The sequence below is a fragment of the Staurois parvus genome, unplaced genomic scaffold, assembly GCF_062004578.1.
Source record: "Staurois parvus isolate SC_StPar_1 unplaced genomic scaffold, SC_StPar_1.0 ptg000145l, whole genome shotgun sequence".
Classification (NCBI taxonomy): Eukaryota; Metazoa; Chordata; class Amphibia; order Anura; family Ranidae; genus Staurois; species Staurois parvus.
Genome location: NW_028317941.1, coordinates 750,144 through 772,822, shown reverse-complemented (window position 1 = coordinate 772,822; position 22,679 = coordinate 750,144). Strand labels below are relative to the sequence as shown.

Sequence of the window (22,679 nt, the reverse complement as noted above, 5' to 3'; positions counted from 1 at the left end):
AAAAAGTTTTGCTTTAACCACTTGCCCTTCAGAGGCTTTACCCTGCTTCCTGACCAGGTAATTTTTTGCAATACGTTACTACTTCACTTTAACTGACAATTGCGTGGTGAAATGAAATGTATGTCCTTTTCCCCCCACAAATAGAGCATTCTTTCAGTGGTATTTTATTGCCTGTGTGGTTTTTATTTTTTGTGCTATAAACAGAAAAAAAAAAAAAAAATTAATTTCTTCATAATTTTAGGTCAAAATGTACTCTGCTACATGTCGGCTAATAAAAATAAATAATTCCAATACATTTAAGTGAGTCACAAATGGCAGTATATATACGCTGGAATTTTAATTTGTTTTATACTAGTAATGGTGGTGATCGGCGGCTTATAGCGGGACTGCAGAAGGCATTCATACACTGGGTGGGAGTGACTAACTGCCAATGACACTAATACAGTGATCGGTGCTAATAAAAAGCACTTACACCGTACTGACACTGGGCAGGAAGGGGTTAATATCTGGGGCAGTCAAAGGGTTAACAGTGTGCCGTTTTACATAATGTGCTGTGTGTTTTACTAGGAAAACATGCTGCTGTCTATTTCTCTGCTGTGTTAACACACAGGTCTCTCCCCTATCAGTTTTACTCAGCGATCGCCAGGGAATCTCTGGCCGGGACCTGGTGATTGACATATACGTAGCCGCCAATGGCGGCACAGGTAGGGCGGAACGCACCTCTAGCCAGAAATGTAAATCACGTATGATTTTGCGTAGCCATGCAGCAGTACTTCTACTATAGGGTGGCAGGCAAGTGGTTAAAACATAGGTAATTGTTGGAACAACTGCATTTCCACCAGTATTCCCATACCCATCCTATAATGTACCAGACTGTTTACCGCAAAAGATGATAAACATTCAGTATTCTGGATTCTAAGAAAAGGAGCCGAGGGTAACAAAAAGCAACACTTACCTTAGGATACAGTTTTACTGGAATCAAAACACGCTCCTTCAGTTTCATGTTCTTATGGGAGAACAAGTCTAGGTAAGTGTCTCCTTCTTCCTTTCCTTTCACATCACCTCCCTTCTTCAGTCTTTCAATCTCTGCATTGGAAATTTAACATGAACCAGTGTTAAAAATCTGGTCTCAACTTTCAATCTGAAAAAAAAAAAAAAAAAAAAAAAAAAAAAAAGGGGAAAAGAAAAACAAAGATAACCTTGTCTTCCATGACTAACACCCTGGTCACATCAGGCACGACTTTGCATGCCATGCAACTTGCACCGTATTCTCCGCAATTAGAGTGGTCAAATCGGTGCGGTTCCGACTTTGTTGGAGCCGCACCAATTTCTAAAGTAGTACATGTACTACTCTTGGTGTGATTTGCATACACATCTGTCAGAGGTCTTGCAAATCGCATCTGAAATCGGCATCTCACCCGACTTTGAAACCGTGCGACTTACGGTGAAGTTGCACAATTTCAAAGTCGCCCTTGATGTGACTGGGGTGTTAACTGCTTAATCCAAGCCAACATGTTTGATCATACTGTTTTTGGCTCCCAATGACCACAGACAGCCAAGTTTATTGTATTCTGCCAGACTGCGTGATACACTTAAGCTGGCAATTGATAGCTTGAATTCTGGACCACTCCTGTGCACGAGCAGAAATCTGAGCTATGGGGGGTCCGTTGACACAATACAGCTCGAACTTAAAGCCTAGTACACACGATCACAAAATAAGAAAAATACCACTTTCAAAGGGATTGTACGATAATCTGATCAACAGTACACAGCTTTCTTCCGAAACTGTTCGAACGGACAAGTATGAAAGGATGATCATTTGTCCGATAATCTCACAGTGCACATGGGTCTTAAGAAAGAAGCTGGGCAGATAGAAGTCAGACAAACAGTGACTGCTGCCAATCAGCTGCAGTCAGTGTTCAGGAATTTTGATAGCCATATGTGCAGAACAAGAGAGATCTTTACTTGTATGGCCAGTTTTTACAGCAAGATCAGCAAGGAAAAAATTAAACACAGCCTGCCTATGTAATGAGCAAATGTGGCTCCCCACATGTTCACAGATAATTGCAAACTACACACCAAAACGGTTTTTAGCACCAATTTGGATTGTCGAGTTATTTTTGACAATCCAATACATACTTGAAAAACATCCTTTCATGTTGCAAGTTCTGTGAGCAGGTCATCTCTTTCCACAACTTCCTGGATTCCCTGCATGCTTTGCAGCTTCTCTTCGACTGTTTACTTTCTAAGCACTACATATCCCATGGTACCTTGCAAGCTGCGTTTCCTGTACTGACATTTTCAAAATAGATAGTGCCGCGCTCCCATGTACCAATATGTATATCTTATACTTTCAAAGTGCTAATGAATAGCTTTCAAGATACTGCATGTATCAAACAATTATTACTAGTGACTCAAAACATCATTGTGAATATTAATCTTCATGCAAGTGACATTAATAACTGATAATCCTAAGGTGATAGTGCCTATTAAAGTACAGTGATATACAAATCAGAAATACTCCTCTATTCTACTGTGATCCTTATATTTATATTGTGCAAACACATATATATTATGTGCACGTGCTTATGATATATTCAATAAAAAAAAAAAAAAAAAAAAAAAAAAGTCTTTCAAAATAAATGTGCAGGTGGATTCTTGGTTCCCTCTCGCCGAGTGCTTAATGGTCTCCCTATGTGCTCACCTCTATATTTGCCTGAATAAATCCAGGCAAATACACTTTTTATCCTTCCAGGATAGATGGGATGGAATGATGCTCTTGAATTATCTCAGAAGGTGGATGTGGATTTATATTTGTTCTCCTGTAGCTGCTCATGAGTGGGTATACTGACCATCTCTCTGAGGATCTCCCAATTCCCCTCCTGGGGCTGTTTCCTTTTCCAGTCCTCCTTATATCAGCTCAAAGGGTGTTGTTCAATTGAGAAAGGAAGACAAACAGACCATAGTGTCTTATCCTTGTGCAAAAAGGGGGTTTATTGCTGCCAGTTGCACAGTAGTATACAATTGTAGTCCAGCATAAATGTGCTCTGCCTCTGTTCCTGCAGTGCTGTCTACCTGTGTCTGTATTCAGATCACCGAGCCTCTCCAGTGCAATGTCGTGACGTCAGAGCCCCTCCCCTACGCGTATCGTCACAGGGTCACGTGACTTCATCAGGGGGAATGATTAGATGCCACGACTATGCTAATACTCCTATTTATATCTCTCGGCCGCCTTTTTACTGGAGCCCAATGGGCGCGGCCATTTTCCCAGTGATTTTCTTAAACTCTATGTATGGTGAGTGTTTACACCTGTGTGTCTACTCAAATTATAACGTGATATCTGTCTGCCAGACATTGCTAACTGGGTCAGCTGTGATCTGTCTCTTGCTCTGCAGTTTCTAAACAGTGGCTGTTGGCTATACATTATATTGCTGAAAGTATACCTATTAGGCTAAATTAAAACCATGTTTTATTAATAATACAATATTAAAAATATAAAATTCAAAATTATAAATTTAACCAATAAAATAAAATAAAAAAATATTTTTTTAAAAATCAAATAATAAAAGATAATAAAAAAATAAATAATAGAAAACGCATGTATGTTACTTCTCAAGTAACCTATTTGTCATTAATTATCTAATTCCTTCAATTTTGAGATATTATTTAACTTACATCTGGGTTTTGGTTTTGTATTTAAGAAGGTATTACTTGAGGATATGATACTTGATATAACTTACATGCGTTTTGTGCTAGTCATAAATTCTCTAATTCTACCCTAAACTCACTCCACATATTCCTAAATTCATGTCAGATACATTACTTCAATCCCCAATCTATATATATTCAACGCCTCAAAGTTAGATTGGGAACTATTTCTATACTTATTTGTTACTAATAAAGCATGTAAGGTCAAACTCCTTATTTAACCCATTGGGAGCCAGACAGCCCATTTCATAGATCCACTTCGATTCTTTCTTGCTAATTTCCCTTATCAGGTTATCTCCCCTCCAGTGTTGTACATGTTTTTCTACACCCCAGAACTCTAATTTTCTTGCATCTTTATTGTGGTATTTTTTGAAATGCTGCGATAAGTGGTGATACTTGTATCCTCTGTTTATATTATATACATGTTCTTTTATTCTTTCCCTTAACATCCTTTTCGTGCGTCCAATGTAGATGAGATTACATGGGCATTTGAGGGCATAGATAACCCCTCTTGTATCACATGATATAAATTGCTGGATGGTGTATTCCTTTTCATTTAGGGGGTTCTGAAATGTAAATCTTCTCCTGGGGTTATTTTTCAGTCTGATGCAACTATAGCATCTACCACAGGTATAAAACCCTTTTCCTTGAAAAAAACTAATTTGTTGATGTTTAACAGGTGGTGCTATTATACTCTTCACCACTTTGTCCCTAATATTTGGAGCTTTTGTATATATAAACCTAGGTATTGTGGGAATATTATTTTTCAGGTGCTTATCTAATGCTAAGATCTTCCAATGTTTCTTTATTATGTTTTGTATTGATTTATACTGGGTATTATAACTCAACACTACCGCCAATTCCTCCTTTTCAGTATTCTCTTTATGTTTGTCTGCTATTAATACATTACGGTCCATAAGGCCTATTTGCTCCCTTTCTTTTTGTATTATTTCTTTCTTATATCCTTTATCAATAAATCTTTCTGATATTATTCCACTTTGTTCTACATAGTCTTTCATGTTTGTACAGTTCCTTTTTAATCTAATAAATTGGCCTCTAGGGATATTGCTTAGCCACGCTTTATGATGGCAGCTATCTATGGGGATATATGAGTTTCTATCAACAGATTTGAAATGATTCTTGGTATACAATTGTAATCCCTCTTTGTAGATTTGAATGTCTAAAAAATTAATAGAAGTTTCATGTATGTCATAGCTCAGTTTTATATTGGCTTCATTCATATTTAAATCGTTATAAAATTTCTCAAGTTCTACCTTTTCTCCACTCCATATCACCAAGAGGTCATCAATATACCTTTTGTATATTTTTATTCCTGGGTTCTTATTTTTGAACACTGATTCATCTTCCCATTTTGCCATATAAAGATTAGCGATGCTAGGGTCGAATTTAGCGCCCTTAGCAACTCCTTTCCTTTGTGAATAGTATGTATTACCATACCAAAAATAATTATGAGTAAGGCAGAACTTTATACACCTTATGATGAATCTGTTGTGTCTGGTGGTGTTATTTCCATATTTATTAAGTGCCCATATAGCTGCTTCTATAGCCCCCTGATGGTCTATGTTAGTATACAGTGCTGCTACATCTGCTGTACTTAAAAGCGTGTTTTTATCTGTCAGTGTATCCTTCATTTCTTGTATCACATGTTTTGTATCCCTTAGATATGCTGTAGTTTTAGTGACCAATGGTTGTAGATGATAATCTACATATTCACCTAACCTCGCTGTGAGTGAATCTATTCCATTAATGATGGGCCTACCTGGCGGGTTGGTGTTGTCTTTGTGAATTTTCGGAACTGAATACATGATAGGTAGCCTACATACTGATGGTATTAGATATTGATGTTCTTTCTCATTAATAACTCCTTTCTTTTTCCCTTTTGTGACTAGTTTGATAAGCTGTTTCTTATATTCCTTAATAGGATTACTGATAAGCACTTCATATGTGTCTCTGTCATTAAGCATATCTGCCATTACTGATTCATAATAAATCCTTGATTGTATCACTATACCCCCTCCTTTGTCTGCTGGGCGTATTATTATGTCATCCCTCTTTTTCAATGAATCTAAACCTCTCTTTAAATTCACCTCTATTTTAGGTTTTTTAATTTTGAGAGATTCTAAATCTTGTAATACCATTTGTTTAAATGTGTCTATATATTTATTATCTCCAATCTGGGGATTAAACACTGATTTGTTTTTAAGTTGGCTATGCATAGTATTTTCTGTTGCTCCTGTGTTGTGTGTAATGGGGTTGTTGGCATAATACTTTTTAAGATTGAGTTTCCTGATCAATTTCTGAATGCTTACATATGTATCAAATTTATTTAATCCCTTTTGTGGGGCATACTTAAGACCCTTGCTAAGCGCATGTGTTTCTTCTTCTGTAAGGGGTAATCCACTGATATTGAAAATGCCTTCTCCCTTTAATTCCTTCTTTTTTTGTTGTGACCTTCTTCCTCCTCTTTTCCCTCTCTTTCTTGTGTGTGTTGTGCTTCTTCTTCCCTCCCCCCTTGGGGATTCAAATCCCATCCTAAAAAAGGATTGGGGAGGGGTGAGTTGAATTCTTCCCTTTCCAGGGGTGAGTACCTGTTTTGTGTGGGTACTTGGTAGGGTTTGTTCATTACTGGGTATTGTGCTTGGTATTGTGGCCTTTGTGGTTTAGGATAATATGGGCCTCTATTATAATCAGGTCTCCCATAGTATTCTTGTGTGTAATATCCTTGGGGGCCTCTCTGGTTGTGGCCTCTGTTGCCATTATAATATGGTTTCCCTCCTTGATATGGTTGATTCTGTGGGGGTCTATATGGTCCCGGATTATAATATGGTGGTCTCCAATTGTTGGGGTTCCCTCCTTTATACTGTGAATGTCCCTTATTATCTTTATTGGGTGTTTTGAACCCTATTGCTTTTTTAGGGGGTGGTTTCTCATTGGTTTTCACTGGTGTAGATTCTGTGGATTTGATCTCATTGGAATTAGGGTTAGTCTGCCATTTGAATACTGATTTTTGTTGGTAGTCCTGGCTTACCCTTTGAAATTTTTTCTTTTTCTTATTCTTAATTTCTGTGTCTTTTTTCTGGACATTTTTATTCAACTGGGATAAGTATTTTGTAAACTCTGGGTGATCTTTGATGATCTCTACCTTATTTTGGTACTCCTTTATTACTTTTTCTATTTTTCTCATTTTTCTTTGTTTTCTTTTTATTAGGAATTGTAAAACCTCCATTCCTTTTTCACTAAAGAAATTGTACCATTCTTCCCTATCCCCCTCCTCCAATAAAACCAGTCAGGGTACTGACTCCACCTCAGCACCCTGGTAGTTCAGAAGGCAGACTTTGAAATGTGACACAGTAGTGTGTACGCAGACACAATAAATATGTTGAACTGAATTCAAAGTAGATGTGTGGGGACTTTCATAAAGTTCAAGATCAGTTTAATAACTGGCATAAAAATGATAAAAGTTGAAATTAAAAGGATTTAAAAATGTGACTTTTTAGCCCTTTCGCAGCCAGGTCCGTATGCCATACAGACCTGACAGCATGGGGTTTTATACACAATCCAGTGGCTGCAGTCACCGGGATTGTGTGTAAAACAGACAAGCGGCTTTGCTGCCGCTAGCTGCTTTCAGAAAATATAGAATGTTTGGGGGTGTGTAATCTTCAGGCCTAAAATGTGTGCAAAAACTGCTCTGGCAACAAAAGGGTCAAATACTGTACTGTGGGTACATGCAAAACTACAGCAAAGGAGAGAGGGGGGCTCTTTTCCCTGTCATTACAGAAAATTCTAGTTGCCTGACTCTTATAGAGCTGAAGCAAGTACTCTATCCAGACGTCAGAACTATTTGTATACTGGTTCTAACAGCAAGGCAGTCATTTTTCTCTCACATCTGCCATTGTGCCATCTTTGAAAGCTCAAGAATTAAACTGTGGTACTCTCAGGTGACAACGCATTTTACTACATTACAACAGATTAAACATTTACTTCAGCTGCATCTACAGAACATAAAAAATATTAACACCTAAATCAGAAACACCTGCTTTGGTGGTCAACAAATCTACAAATTGCATCCAAAATCACCAAGTGCAGGGACACTCAAATGATAGCAAGCACCATGACAGATTCCAAAATACAAGTTTTTACCAATAGTAAAAGATGGAACCCCTATACTAATAGTGCACAATCAACTTTAGGTTTGCCAATACTACGATATGAGGACATACCGAATTTGTCAAAGTTTTTTCTCAAACTGGTAGGCTCCTGCTCAACACCGTTGCTGTAGATCTAAAAAGGAGATTGTACAGTCTGACTAATGTGTGTGGTGACCTGCATTCTTTGCACAGGTCAGAATTCAGAAAGGATTGACACCAGAGACTGGCATAAGAGTCAGACAACCAATAGTTTCTTTTAGAGGGGTATGCCAAGGCAACCTACAACATTCAATTAGAGGGCATGCACACTTATTGCTGCCAACAGAACCTAGTACTTCCATTTAGGTCAGGAATGCTCACTGCATCATGGACACCTATAAATCTATTCCTGGTTCACTGGGTGTTTCCATCCCAAGTTTAAACAGCCCCCATTAAAACCAGATACATGGTAATGTATGAATTCCTAGGCAAACAGAAAAAAAAAATGTGTTTAATGTCACTGCGCATGTCATCGTTGAACAGATTGAAATATGTCCTTTTTGTGTTCTCTTGCATCAACCCCCACACAACAATTTTTTTTTACAATATGGTCAGTATTGCTTCCCCCTGCACAAAAAACAAAACAAAAAAATAAATAAAAAAAAACACCCCACACCTTACAATTTTCTCCTAGTGTTGGTTGCTATATTCTAAACAGTGTTTTCTTAGAAACTGGTCTGCCACACTGCATGAAACAGGATCCTTGTCTATCCTGTTTCTGAAATCAGACAGTGCTTCACCTGGATGAGAAGTATCTGCTATCAAAGTGTTAAAACAGTATTTGTATCTTAAAATAAAGCTACCTTCAAATAAATAAAACTACCAAGAAAACAAAATCAAAGTGGAACACACAACAGATTGTGGAAACTTCCATTCAGAAACCACTCGGTGATAAAATGGTCACATCTACAAAACACTTCCTTCCTACATGTGGATAGATCAATAAAACAGGCGTCAAACTAGGAAAAGCAAACCATTGCAATACAAAGCCAGGACAGCTGCTATGAGGGAGGAGATTGAGGACAGACCAGCTTCTCACACAGAACAAAAGGCATCTGTGAAGCACAAGCCAACAGAACATTCACATCACTATACCGGTCTATAGATTTTTTTATCTTTCATGGGGTCCTCAGATTATAAGCACAAAAAAGTAAGCTTCCAACTACCTGTTAGAGCCAACATGGTGCCTATGCTGCACTGATATAAGCAGTATTATCAGCCCACCTCCCAAATCAGGAGTGAGCAACCTAGAGTGACAATGCTGCTCTTCCATAGATACAGTACAAGGACTTAATGTCACCTTAGGCCAGGGAGCGTGGTACTGGCAGGAGCACCACATAAAGTACTAAACGCAATTACAACGTCTAGAGGACTTTTGTTCTTGGTTATAATTACACTTTAAAGTCCAATTAAAAAGTATTAAAAAACAAAGCCCAGGATCTATATAAAACATGAACAAAGCAGCAGCAATACGCACTTCAACTCCAGTGCTGTCCCTCAGACTCCCCTCTCCTAACTCCAGAACTTGTCCTGCATGCTGAATGCCACTCAGCCACCTTCAACTCACTTCATGTGAGCTCAGGATGTTGAGGACTCCCAGGGGCACATCAAACCAACTCACAAATGAGAATGCTGCAAATCACTGCTGCAGTTTTATGCCATGTACAGGACCAGCCTACTGCCAAGCACAGAGGACTCCAGGTGCCATGTGGCTGAAGACACCAAAGAAAAGTCTGTAAACAGTGATTTTAAAAGACCAGGAATGTGCTTTAAGCACAAACCTGTCCACAACATAACTACATTAAAATAACTTGTCCACACTGCAGCATTTACCAGAGGTACATTAAAAGCTCTCCAGGATAGATTTTCTGGTGGCAAGGATTGGCATGTCACTGTACTACTGCGCATGTTGTAGTCTTCAGCAGAAATGCTAAAAAAGCATTCCTGCAGCCATTTACCATAAATGGGAACTAGACTTGGTAAGCTTTCTATGGTCACTATACTTTTCATACAAAATAACTTGTGTGCAAAATTAATCCCAACCTGTATGTGCCCAAGTTTGCCAATGCAAAACATACTGAGCTGAAGTTGCATGTTCCACTTATATACAGAAGACTCCTGAAGGGTTAAAGGTGATCTATACCAGCCTCTCTCAACCAGAGTACCTTGAGGTTTCTTCAGGGGTGCCTCGGCAAAATGTCTACAAGTTACCCAAAACTTGTATATGAGCCAGTGGGTGGAATAAGCCTGCCTTTTAGTTACACAAAGCCACGGGTTTTCATTGTGCACCTTTACAACCAGCCAGCATCCTAACAACCAATGACATCAGTTGATGAGGATATCAGCTGCCTGCATAACATCCTCGTTTGACCCTCCCCTGCCCCTCGCCATCAGTGCTGGGGTCACATTAGCTCAGTGACGGAGAAAAACTGAAGAGAAACAATGGAATACTACTCAGTACCAGTGTACAAAAGTGTATTTGCTTTGGAAAAATAAATCACCTCTAATGTTAGATGTCGTGGATGTTGCTGCATTTTATTATATAAACTATTAGAATAGTTTATCGCAATTTAGAATGGGGTGCCTCAAGACTATCCATAATTTTAAAGGGTGCCTCGGGACTGTTCATACTTTTAAAGGGTGCCTTGAATGAAAAAGGTTGAGAAACACTGATCTATACTGTGAAATTCAAGCAAGGGCATCAAGGTCTGAAGTCCAAACTAGCTCATAGATCCGAGATGGCCATCTCCCAAAAGAGGCAAAAGAAGGTATGTGGCACCAGCATACACTGCCAGCCAAATCTTGCTAGAAAGAGACAATCAAATGTGTTGGAAAAAAGCTTAAAGTGGCAGTAAACATAACTTAAAATGAAGCCCTCCAACAGCACGCTGTCACAATTGACAGAGCTTTCATCTTCACCTGATCTTCCTTACAAGTTCACTGGCTCCGGTCCTTTGAATGGACGAGCCGTGATGGCATCACTACCAAGTACAGAGCTCTGAAAGAATGGCACGGGTGCACTGCAGGGCGCATGCGCCGGAGATGTCACCAACAGCTTCACAAGTACATATCTTCTAAATATTTACAGTACCTACAGGTAAGCCTTATTCAAGGCTTACCTGTTAAAAAGATAAACAAAAGCATTTACTACCACTTTACCTGATTGCTTTTGTGCTCCCCAGATAAGTCACTACAGGTCTCCAGTGTGACTCTCCTACAAAACTCTGTAAAGATTTTTGAACAGTGAAAAAATCCCTTCCACATTGGAATAAGCGCACTTTCGGATAAAAATCAAACAACTCCATTCTGACCATATTTCTGATGGGTAAGAATGCATTTTATCTTTAATAATAAAATAAACTAAAACACTTCTCAAATTTTGTAAATGTATTACTTACTTACGAAAGCCCATTCACACTAAAATAGAATGGTAAAGCAAATTTGTTTTTCCAAAAATGCCCTTGAGAATTTAAATCTTCTAAGCGGGCCATACACTAGTAGATATAATCACAGTTTTCAGGAATTCTAGCAAGATAACAAGCAGTAGAAACCAACTTAGCAGCAAAGGGATGCTACTAGACTTGGGGTGTTTAGCAAAGTTAGATAATGATCGCATTAAGCACTACTAGGAAACTGATAGACCACTAGCATTTGTGAACACTGCTATATTACCAAAGAAGTCAATGCCAGGCTGGCCATCTGCCGTATCACTGAACATGCGAGTATGTTCATTAAGAATCCCACAACAAGAAAAGGGGAGTTTGAAACACTACACAAATGTACATGGGGTGAAGTTCCTCTTTAGTATGTACAGTCTTGATGAAAGAAAAGAAAGGGGGGGAGCTGGTGGCTTAAAAGAGAACCTTCAAATTAGGAATGCGCCAAAATTCCGTTTGTCAAATTGTTTCGGCTGAAATAAGCTCTATTGGCATTTTGCCGATATAAACAAACGAACAGATACAGATGCCGAAAAATGTCCCTTGCCCAGGGCAGGGGAGGAGATTGAGAGAGTACTGCTGCATCTTGGTTCTGCCCTGCTCCGTTCTGACTGGGGAGAGATGTGGGTTGCGCTGACCCCTTCTCCTACAGGAGGAAGGCATGGCTGTGCAATGATGCCTTGGCGCATGCCCAGTGCTATAGGCCGCACCGCTTGATGGACTGAGCTGGGATGTTTTTAAGTTTACTACATGATGAGGGGAGCAGGCTATGCATGAAAATGATTTCAGGGGCCACAGGCAATGCATAAAATAGGTGTCAGGGGGGTTGTGACACCCATTCCATGCACAGACTGCGCACCTGACAGGCTGTGCACGGGATGGGCATCAGGGGGCGCAGGCTGTGCACCCGACACCCCATAACTTCTTCCCATTAGGCTTACTGTACAATGACAGCTGAGCGGAAACCCTCTGGGGCGATCTGTCACTGGCTGTGTTCACGGCCGATGACAGATCACTACACAAGCCCATTGCCAGTGTCCATTTCGGTTTCGACCAAGTGCTTCCTGAATTTTCATTTCAGTGCACCCCTACTTCAAAAATATATGAAGGATGTGAATATAGAGTTAAAGAGGGCAGTATTTTTAATATCAGGTCAAGATCAAGTGGACATGGCCTCAAACTAGCAGAAGGAAAATTCAAAACTAACCTTAGAATATATTTTACCAAACAGTAGCTGGAACAGGCTTCCAGCAAACGTATTGACACAAGTGACAGCAAGTCCCTATTCACACTTGAGCATAGCACAGATGAGCAATTTTAAGGCTTTATTGGTACATTTTTTGACATGAAATGCCATACAAAAGCCTCTTTGGGACAGGAACACATGTTTTTGACCTACACATTTATTATGGAAGTGCTCAAAAAGCATGTAAATAAAATGTGCTCCCACTGAAGTCAAGAAGGCCAAAAACTTCCATTCTGCTTCCAAAGTAGCTCATGCACCTTTCTGAACTTAAGGGGTTAAGCTACAGTTGCTCAAACGTGAACAGGGATAATTGAAAGGCATGGGGGATTTGGCTCACAGAGTGTGGAGCATTGAGCTCCAAAACGTTCAGGTGTGAGTGGAGGCTATTGATTTTAAACATGCTTGGGACAAACCAGGATCTACACTGAGGTCCCATTCACATATGGGCAATTCTGAATCACGGACAGAATTGCCAGGACTCCAAAACATGGCAAAACGAGTGTTTGGATACCATTCTGGCTTGGTGCCATGCTGAATGGCACCCTGAACTTGGTATGATTTTGCAGCAAACATGCGACAAGACATGCATAGAAAGAAGTTTGACACAGGGACAAAATTTGATCCCTGAGCTCCTTAGGATCGACAAACACGCATAAGGCAGCCCATTTAAATGAATGGTCTGCCCTGTGCGTGACATGCATTTCCATGTGTAAAACATGCTCACAAAATCACTAGTGAGAATCTGCATTCCCAGTAACGGATTATGGAAACTGGGTCTAAGACAAAAATAAAAGTTCACAAAAAATAAGTCAATGAACTTAGGGCTCATTTACACTAGCAAATGTATGCATTTTTAACGTGAACTGTTATTATTCAGAATTTATATAGCGCCAACAATTTACTTAGTGCTTTACAATACAATGGGAGACAATACAGTTCAATACAAGAGGGTTAGAAGGGCCTGATCCTGGGAGCTTACAATCTAAGAGGGAGTTTATTTGGTTTTATTGCAGGCTAGCTGGGAAATTTTGATGCGTGTTGTCCTTCAATGTACTCCTTCCTGTACATGTGCCTTAGCTGCAAAGCATGGACTTGTACCATCTGCGCGCTCGACAGGTGATACCACCCACCAAGTTCAACCCTTTCAAGCAAACAGTTGCACCGCAACCCTGGTTGGGAATTTTTTTTTTTTTTTTAAATTACAGGCTGCTTAGCATGAGACCACCATACAAAAAAAAAACAGACAACCATCAACATTCCTCTTCTAATTGCTAATGATCAAAAATGTTTTATTTGGAACTGAAGTCTTTAACGGATGTGACGGGCATTTATAATGAGATCTAAACAGATCATACTGTACACCCCTCTTTCAGATCTCCCATCATCTACATAGAGTGAGGATCTATCAGATACAAATTGGAGGTACGCCTTAGGTTTGTCCTCATTCTCTGCTTTTGGTAAACGTAAAGGAGATCGTCCTGTCGTGGTGTGCAGGATCGGGCCCATAGAGAGGTGTAGACGCCGCTGTAGGCCATGCGCGGTCCTGAGGCTGTGATATGGAGCGGCTCTTTGTTCGCCCTCTCATTGAGCAGCACGTGGCGGCGCTCCAGGCCAGAGTAATAGAGGCATAATGCCGGCCTGAACATGGATTCCCTCTGAGCGCCTCCACCGCACACAATGCAGTCCATGGAAGGCGCCATTTTTATGTACGAAGTCTTCGAACCCCACCCAATAATAATCCTATACACCCGCTCTAAGCTCCCCCACACACGATGACTGCGAGTCTCCGACACTAATTCCTTCCCCCTCCCCCCAGCTCCTCCACCACGAGACACTGACCGTTAGAGAGCAAGCTCATGGCGTGTGTAAATGACGGGTCCAGGCTGTCCTTCTCCGCCATCAGCTCAGGCAAATACTTGTTCTCGGACTCCATATTGATTGAATTTTTTTTTTCCTTTCTCCTCTAATGCGTCTCCCTTCAGCTCTGACCGACTCGTTCTCCGGCCCACGAATCCGCCTCCCTAGATAAAAAGCAATAGCCAAAGCCCGCCCAGGGGAAGTGACGTCGCGGCCCACCCAGAGGCGAGAGACTTGTGCTCAGACAAAGACTTCGGGCTTTTCCTGTCTCTCCTTAAGGAGCCATTTTGTGAGCGCCCCCTATGTGTATGAAGTGTGCATGTTATCGCTTCAGTCCCAAGAAACCGCCAAAGACATGTCTGTGAACAATGTATACTCTAGTGACTGCATAGGAAGAAGGCGTGCGCACATTTCCGGCTACTCTCACAATGGAGACTGGGGATGTACCACGTGCTAAGAATATGTAGTCTATAGGACAAGCCCCCACCTCAGAAAAAATACTATATAGCTTACTTCCTGTACCAAAATGTCTAAAAAAACGACCTGTGTTGCCTGCAGCAGTCCCCTTCTCATCCATGAAGAATATGAAAGCCATTTTGTCCTTTCCCATGTCAGTTGACCGTGTTATGAGACAAAGCTGCAAAGATCAATAAATTCATATACACTATACATGAGTTGCCAAAGGCAGCACAGCAGCTAAATGGTTAGCACTTCCGCCTGGCAGTACTAGGGTAGTTGGTTTGAATCCCAGCCATGGCACCACCTGCCTGGAGTTTGCATGTTCTCCCTGTGCGGGTTTCCTCCGGGTACTCTGGTTTCCTCCCACACTCCAAGGACATGCTGGTAGGTTATTTGGATCATGTCTAAATTGGCCCTAATATGCGTATGTATGAATGTAAGTTAGGGACCTTAGATTGTACACCCCTTGAGGGTTAGAGAATGACCCTATCCATGACTTCAATTCTCCTCTTAAGCAGTCTAAAGTGTTCCATCACCTCAAATCCCAGCAGTTTGCCTACAAGCGACCAAGTTTGCTCAGTCGTACACTCCATGTTTCTCTCATTACCCAGTATTTTACACTGTCTCAGCCACTGAGAAGCATAGAGGTGTTCTGATCACTTTCAGACGCAACCTTCCTTTTGATTGTGTGTAGGAGATCACTGACCCAACAGACAGGGATTTGCTTTTACAGGGAACCCTCTGGGACCAAGATATTACTATTGTCTCCTATTTTGCTTCTAATAGATAGAATGTTTTTTTCTCATCTTTGTAAGGTAATTTCCCAACAGCAGAAGGGCTTGCTCATTCTGATGAGAGACTCCAGCATTGCTCTTAATTCTGTCCTGGACCGGCAATACGCACAGGGGGTTATCACCTACCATAACCCACCACACGAGGCCCAGCTACGTGAGACCTTACAGACCTTTGGCCTAATAGACTTTACCTTTTACTCTAATCCACATGATAGATTTTGCAGGATTAACCATGTCTTTATGTAAGCATACCACATTCCCTTGGTACATAAGATCTCTATCCCTTCCTCTCTATGGTCTGATCACAACCCACTAATTTTTCTCTTGTCCCTTCCAGGCTTTGTCAAACACCCCTACCATTGGAGACCTAATGAATCTCTTTTGGCTAAAAAAAATTATTTGCCAGCATATTCAATCCTCTATACAGACTTATTTTGCTGACAATGTAGGTTCTGTTACCTCTGTGGTTTCCTTATGGAAGGCCCACAAGGCCACTAGCCATGACCACATCATACAATTTGCTTCTTCTCGTAAATGGCAGAGGGAACATTGAATCATGGAATTGCATTCTCTTCTAGAGGCGGCGGACACACTTTGGAAGGCCCAACCTACAGTGTCACACAGGAAGACCTGTGAAATCCTGGCGACGGAGCTGGATCTCCTCTGCACCTCCTGAGCTGAGAAGGCTTTGTGGTGGACCAAACACGAGTATTACTCATGTGCAGATAAACCTGGGACTATGTTGGCCAGGAAACTGAACTCAGTGGGGAAACTGTATAAGCTTGTTCGACTTCAGATGAGTGCAGGAACTCTCACTTCTAACCCTCCACAAATCCGGTCTTTCTTCTCTGAGTTTTTAACTTCACTCTATGCTAAACCAGGATCCTTCTGCCTTGATCAGGCTGAAAAGTTCTTTCATGAGCTACATCTCCCCACACTTCCGGACGGAGCCCAGAATGCCCTTAATGCCAATGTCTTGGAAGCCGAAGTTCTTGAAGCCTTCCAAGACCCTGGGCCCTGACAGGTTTTCCGGTCTTTATTACAAGACATTCTCTGCCCTCCTAGCACCCCACTTAGCTAATTATTTTAATGCTCTGAAAACTAAACCGATGCCTTCTGACACCTGCAGAGCTCATATCTCAAAGATTCCTAAAACACCAGAAGACAAGAACAAACCCCAAGGTCTCCGGTCAATTTCTCTTCTGAATGATGACTTGAAAAATATGGGGAAGATCTTGTGGTTCGACATCAATAAATTTGTGTCATTTAATACATACAGTCCAAATTGGCTTTGTGCCTGGTAAGCAGGAGGGCGACAATATTTGCAAAGTTGTACATCTCATTCATCTCCTACATCAATGGAAGATCCCTGGCTTCCTCCTCTCCTTGGATATCTATAAGGCATTTGACTCTTTATCTTGGGAATACTTACAATTTGTACTTTCTTGGGGTTTTGGAGACGTTCTGCTAACCTGGATCAGAGCCTTATATTCTACACCCACAGCATTGGTTAAATACACTGGGTACAGTCAGGGCGTGGCCGCATGTGAAGAGAGTTGGACGTGTGGTGGCTGAGCTCAGCTCCTCATTCATCCTGCTATTGATCCTGTGACAGCGGTTTCCCTGATTTTCCTCCTGGTAGTGGTGAGCGGTTTTCCTCCTGATAGTGGTGAGTTGGCTGGGCACCCCGTTCTCCTCCTCCGCATGTCCCCCGGCAAGCATAGGTCGGGCCAGCCTTCGGTGGTTCCCTCGACCTCTTCTCCGGTGGCCATCTTGGACACAAGGCCAGCCCTCACAGCAGTGTCGGTTGGCACGCAGACATCCCGGGAGGGCATGGGCAATCCCGATCCATCTCCAGTGCACCTCCTGGCGGCGATCACCTCCTGCAAGGTAGCCCTAACTTCAAAAATCTATCCATGGATGTCGGTTTAATCCGACATAATATGGAAAATTACGGCACAAGGCTGTCTGAGGCGGAATCCCGCATATCTCAAATGGAGGACGACGTCCAAACTGATTCTAGATAACTCAAGGCTCTCCAGGGGCAGGTAAATGCTCTTCAGGATAAATCTATCAACATGGAGAACTGGCTTTGCCAGAATAATCTGCGGATACTAGGCCTTCCAGAGAAGGCTGAGGGCTCGAAACCCGCAGACTTTGCAGAGCAGTTCCTGCCTAAGCTACTGGGCCTCCAACATCTTTACTCTACGTTTGTGGTAGAGCAGGCCCACAGGGTCCCTCCTGCTCTGCCGCCGCCGGGGGCCCTCCCGAGACCTTTTCTAGTTAAATTACTGAATTTGGGATAAAGATATGGTGTTGTCGGCCACACGCAATTCTCCTTACCTTCTATATGAAAATGCCAAAATTTCCCTGTATCCTGATTACTCCTCAGAGGTGCAACAACTCCGTCGCTCCTTCACAGAGATCTGCAAATGTCTACATGACCGTGGTCTGAAATACAGCTTATTATACCCACGCAGACTCCGGGTTTTGGATGGAGGCACTGCGCGTTTCTTTGATACTCTGTTCACCTGCTATTAACATGTGCTGGAGCTGGTTCTCCACTTTTCCTGGATATCTGATTCACTTTCCAGCAAGGAGTTTCCTGCCCTGGTCCCCTTTTTCTGTCATCCTGACTTCCCACTATGATGGTTTGGGAGTGGAAGCCTCTAACCTGTTTATACACCTACAGCTTCCCCAAGATGGACTGCCAGATGGGCATATGGACTCTGAAGCTTGTTCTTCAGTTTAGGGTACAGGTTTTTTGCCGGGTAGATCTACAGATATTAACATCTGCCGTCTTTTCTCTAATATTCATACGACTCACCTGACTGGGGGCTCCCGTACTGTGGCTACGTTGGATATGAAAAAAGCCTTTGATACAGTGGAATGGGCCTATCTGTGGAAAGTGTTGCATTGGATGGGGTCTCCCTTGTGTTTTATTTATTAGTTGTGAACCCTTTACTTGAGACCCTTGGCTAGGATACGGCTGGGTGGACTTCTTTCAGCTGCCTTTGGTTTGCAACGTGGCACTAGACAGGGGTGCCCCCTCTCCCTGGCCCTCTTTGTTGTGGCAATGGAGCCTATAGCGGAGGCCCTTCGGGTCTCCCCTGATCTTGTTGGTCTCCAGGTGGGATGGTTGGAGGAGAGGGTGGCCCTTTATGCAGACGATCTGTTATTGTTTCTCAATGATGCTTCTCTCCAGGGAGCACTGTCACTCATGAATTTATTCTCTAATTTCACGGGTCTGAATGTTAACCGGCATAAATCATTGCTCTTTCTGGTAAATGCTGGAGCCTTGGCTTCCACCTTCCCTGATTCTCCCTTGCAGTGGGTTGATAAATGTACTTATTTGGGGGGTGGTGGTCTCCAGGTAGGCTATGGAGTATGCGGAAATGAATCACTACCCCGTTCTGTCTGAGGTCCGGTTAATACTGAAGGCAGGGAGCAATTTACCCGTCTTTGATTTGTCGAATTAATCTGTTAAAGATGAAAATTCTTCCCAAATTTACTTATTTGTTTCGCAATTCCCCTCAGTGGCTTCTTAAGTCTTTCTTTGTGAAACTGAATCGCTTATTCTCTTCCTTTCTTTGGGGTCCCAAGCCTCCCAGATTTAAATTTTCTACCCTTACTAGAACTACAGACAGGGGAGGTTTGGCTATGCCAGCTTGTTTTCGGTATTTTCTTGCTGCTCAACTGGTTACTGTACATTGGTGGATGCAGCCAGACCTCTCCAACACTTCTATTGTCTTGGAGGCGGCGATTCTACAATCCTTGGAAGCTCTACAATTTCTAGTGTTTAAGGGTCTACTACTGTAACACCTACTACTAGTTACTACTACTACTCTACTACTGTAACTCCCTCCTCACCGGCTTACCTCATCACAGGCTATCCCCGCTTCAGTCTATTCTGAATTCTGCGGCCAGACTCATCCACCTTACTAACCGCTCTGTATCCGCCACCCCCCTCTGCCATTCCCTCCACTGGCTTCCGATTGCCCAACGCAAAAAATTCAAATTACTAACATTGACGTACAAAGCTGTTCATAACACTGCCCAAACTACATCACTGACCTGATATCCATATACCACCCAAAATGTACTCTCCGCTCCTCACAAGACCTCCTACTCTCTAGTTCCCTTGTCTCCTCCTCCCATGCCCGTCTCCAGGACTTCTCCAGAGCTTCCCTCATCCTCTGGAACTCACTACCCCAATCCATCAGACTGTCACCTACCTTCCTCACCTTTAGGCGCACACTGAAAAACCATCTCTTCAGGGAAGCCTACCCCTCCCTCACCTAATTGCCGATCTCCTCCACTCTTCCTACCACTCCATCCCCCACAGCTATTTCCTCCTGTACCACTATCCCCTCCCTCCTAGATTGTAAGCTCCAAGGAGCAGGGCTCTCGAACCCTGTGTATTGCACTGTATTGTTACTGTACTGTCTCGTGTACTGTCTCCCATTGTAATGTACAGCACTGAGCAAACTGTTGGCGCTATATAAATACTGTATAATAATAATAATAATAATAATAATAATAATAAGGGTCCCAGATCACCACGTAGTATCACCCCATTTATGCGTACCATCCTCTGGGCCTGGGAGGCAGGGCTTAGATTGGAATCTCTCCCCCCTAGTAATTGCTCCCCACATACCCCACTGTGGTTAAATCCTTCTCTTCCTCATTTCGCCTCCCTTCCGGACCCCCAATTATGGGCTAAGTACCATACTAAAACCTTGGAGCACATCACGGGTCGTGGCGAGCTCCTTTCTTTTCCCACTTTTCAAGCTAAATTCAATTTTCCCCCGCATTCCTACTTCAGATACCTTCAGGTCTCCCATGTCTTTAGAGGTCAGTTCCCTTTACGACCGCTCTCCCTTTCCTATTCTGAGTTGGAGTCTGTCCTTCGTGTACCACACATGAAACAACCCTTATTGGTATTATACAGATATCTTCTTGTGGCGGCCAACCCTGAATTGGTATCTTTACCTCTGAAGTGAAGGACGAACATTCCTAATTTGGATGATAATGATTGGTCCGAGATTTGGGATTATCCCTTCTGTCCCCTAGTTTCTGCCAGAGATAAACTGATTAAATTTAAAATTTTACACCGGGCTTACTTTACCCCATATCGGTTACATAGAATGAAGCCCTCTTTTTCTCCAGTATGCTGGCGTTGTTCTCACGAAGACGGGGAGTTTTTTCATAACTTTTGGACCTGCATTGCTATTATGTCTTTTTGGCAGACAGTATTACATACAATTGAAGTAGTAGTACATATTAGTGTTCCCCTTGACCCAAAATTCTGTTTATTGAGGCTGGTAGAATCGCTGGCTCCTGCTGTGGCCAAGCGCACCTAATAGTCCTGTTGTTTTACGCTTGCAAAACAATTACTCTAAGCTGGAAAAAACGTCTCCCCCTGCCATAACCTATTAGAAACGTCTGGTGAATTCTAATTTACCACTTTATCAGACTACCTATTCTAATAGAGGATGCCCCCACAAATTTCATAAAATTTGGTCATGTTGGCTTGATGATATTTCTACCGCCACTGCGGCAACTGATGTGGGGGAATTGATTGACGGATAGTCACCCAGGTGCTTTGTTTTTTCTGTTGTGAGCTGGGTTCCCTTTTATATGTTCTGGTCCGGTTTTATTGTCTATAAATGATTAGGCCTTAAATATTATCTGTGGTTCCCCTCCCTCTGTTTTTCTCCCTTGGGTTGTTTTGAACCGTTGCTTTTTTATGTACACTTTGTTGGGCTTTGACCCTGCCCCTGCGTGGGCATCTGTTGTCTGTATGTTTTCATATGTTTAAAATAAAAAAAAGATAAAAATGTTTTTTTTTAAAAATACACCAGGTACCTTTCAGTGCCTTTCCCCATCTATACGGGCACGAGACAAGGTTGCCCCCTGTCCCCAGCATTATTTTTTTTTAGCACTTTAGCAAACACGATTCATGTGGACCAAAATGTCAATCGAATGCCTTATGCAGGCCATGATTTCAAAGTACAGTAAGCCTGTTTGCAGATGACACCCTTCTGATGCTGACCAACCCACTCACGACTCTTCCTATTTTGCTACACCTTTTGGCGTGTTTCTCGTCTATTATCGGCCTATGGGTTAACCTAGCCAATCCATGGCCTTGAATGTCACTCTAAAACAGGCATTGGTTACTCTCTTACAATCCCATTACCCATTAAGCTGGGCAACCTCATCTATTAGTTACCTGGGCATTCAACTGACCCCCACCTATTCCAGGCATGGAATAAACCTATAGTCTCTTTGAAGGGAGTAAAGGACCGTTTGATGGTTCTGATGCTTAATGAACACATATCCAGTGTTCTCAATGTCTCCAATGCCAAATTCTTGAAGATTTGGGAACCGTGGTGGACGCATGCCTTCCCTGATAAGTATGGGCCGGCTCTGACTGTTATCTCCGACAGTCCCAGACCCTCTGTCTTTTCTTCTCTTGCCTTTGTTTTCCTTTTGTACTCGATTTTATACCCTTTCTGGGGGTCCTGTACCCTCCTTGTCTCCTTCTATGCCCAGGTTTGTTCCACTTTGTTCTGTTTGGTTTGATACCAGGGCTACCTCTGATGCCCACGGGGGGTGGAGTCCCTGATGGGCTTACATGTTATGTTTTGTGCTCAATATGCCTATTGGTGGAAAATGTACTTCCTCTTTTATGTTTTCTATGCATATTTCTTTAATTTGATGGCACCAGTCATAGCCTCTGCGTGGGCGGACTAGGTACTCTTGTATGGCTGTGCCTTTATGTAAATACTAAATACAAATTATTGAACAATAAAGGATGGATCCATCCTGCCTTGTATCAACAGTTTCTGGATGTGCAACTGACAAATCTGCAGCAACTGCGTTATGCTATCATGTTCATATGGCCCAAAATTTCTGAGGAATATTTCCAACACATTGTTGAATTTATGCCATGAAGAATTAAGTCAGT

General features: G+C 42.1%; 1 protein-coding gene across 5 annotated transcripts in view; it reads right to left on the bottom strand.

Annotated features, from left to right (window-relative positions):
* Nucleotides 1-14,658, bottom strand: part of KHDRBS1 (KH RNA binding domain containing, signal transduction associated 1) — a 44,435-nt gene extending 29,777 nt beyond the window's left edge. For 4 of the 5 annotated variants that reach the window (XM_089673827.1, XM_089673829.1, XM_089673828.1 and 1 more), the window contains exons 1-2: nt 14,439-14,658; nt 956-1,086 (exon numbers count right to left, since the gene is read on the bottom strand). In XM_089673827.1, the coding sequence (XP_089529953.1) occupies nt 956-1,086; nt 14,439-14,532 (225 nt within the window). In that variant the 5' untranslated portion in view covers nt 14,533-14,658. The remainder of the gene's footprint in view (nt 1-955; nt 1,087-14,438) is intronic. The other variant, XM_089673831.1, reaches the window with a different exon arrangement.
* Between the last annotated feature and the right edge of the window lie 8,021 nt (nt 14,659-22,679).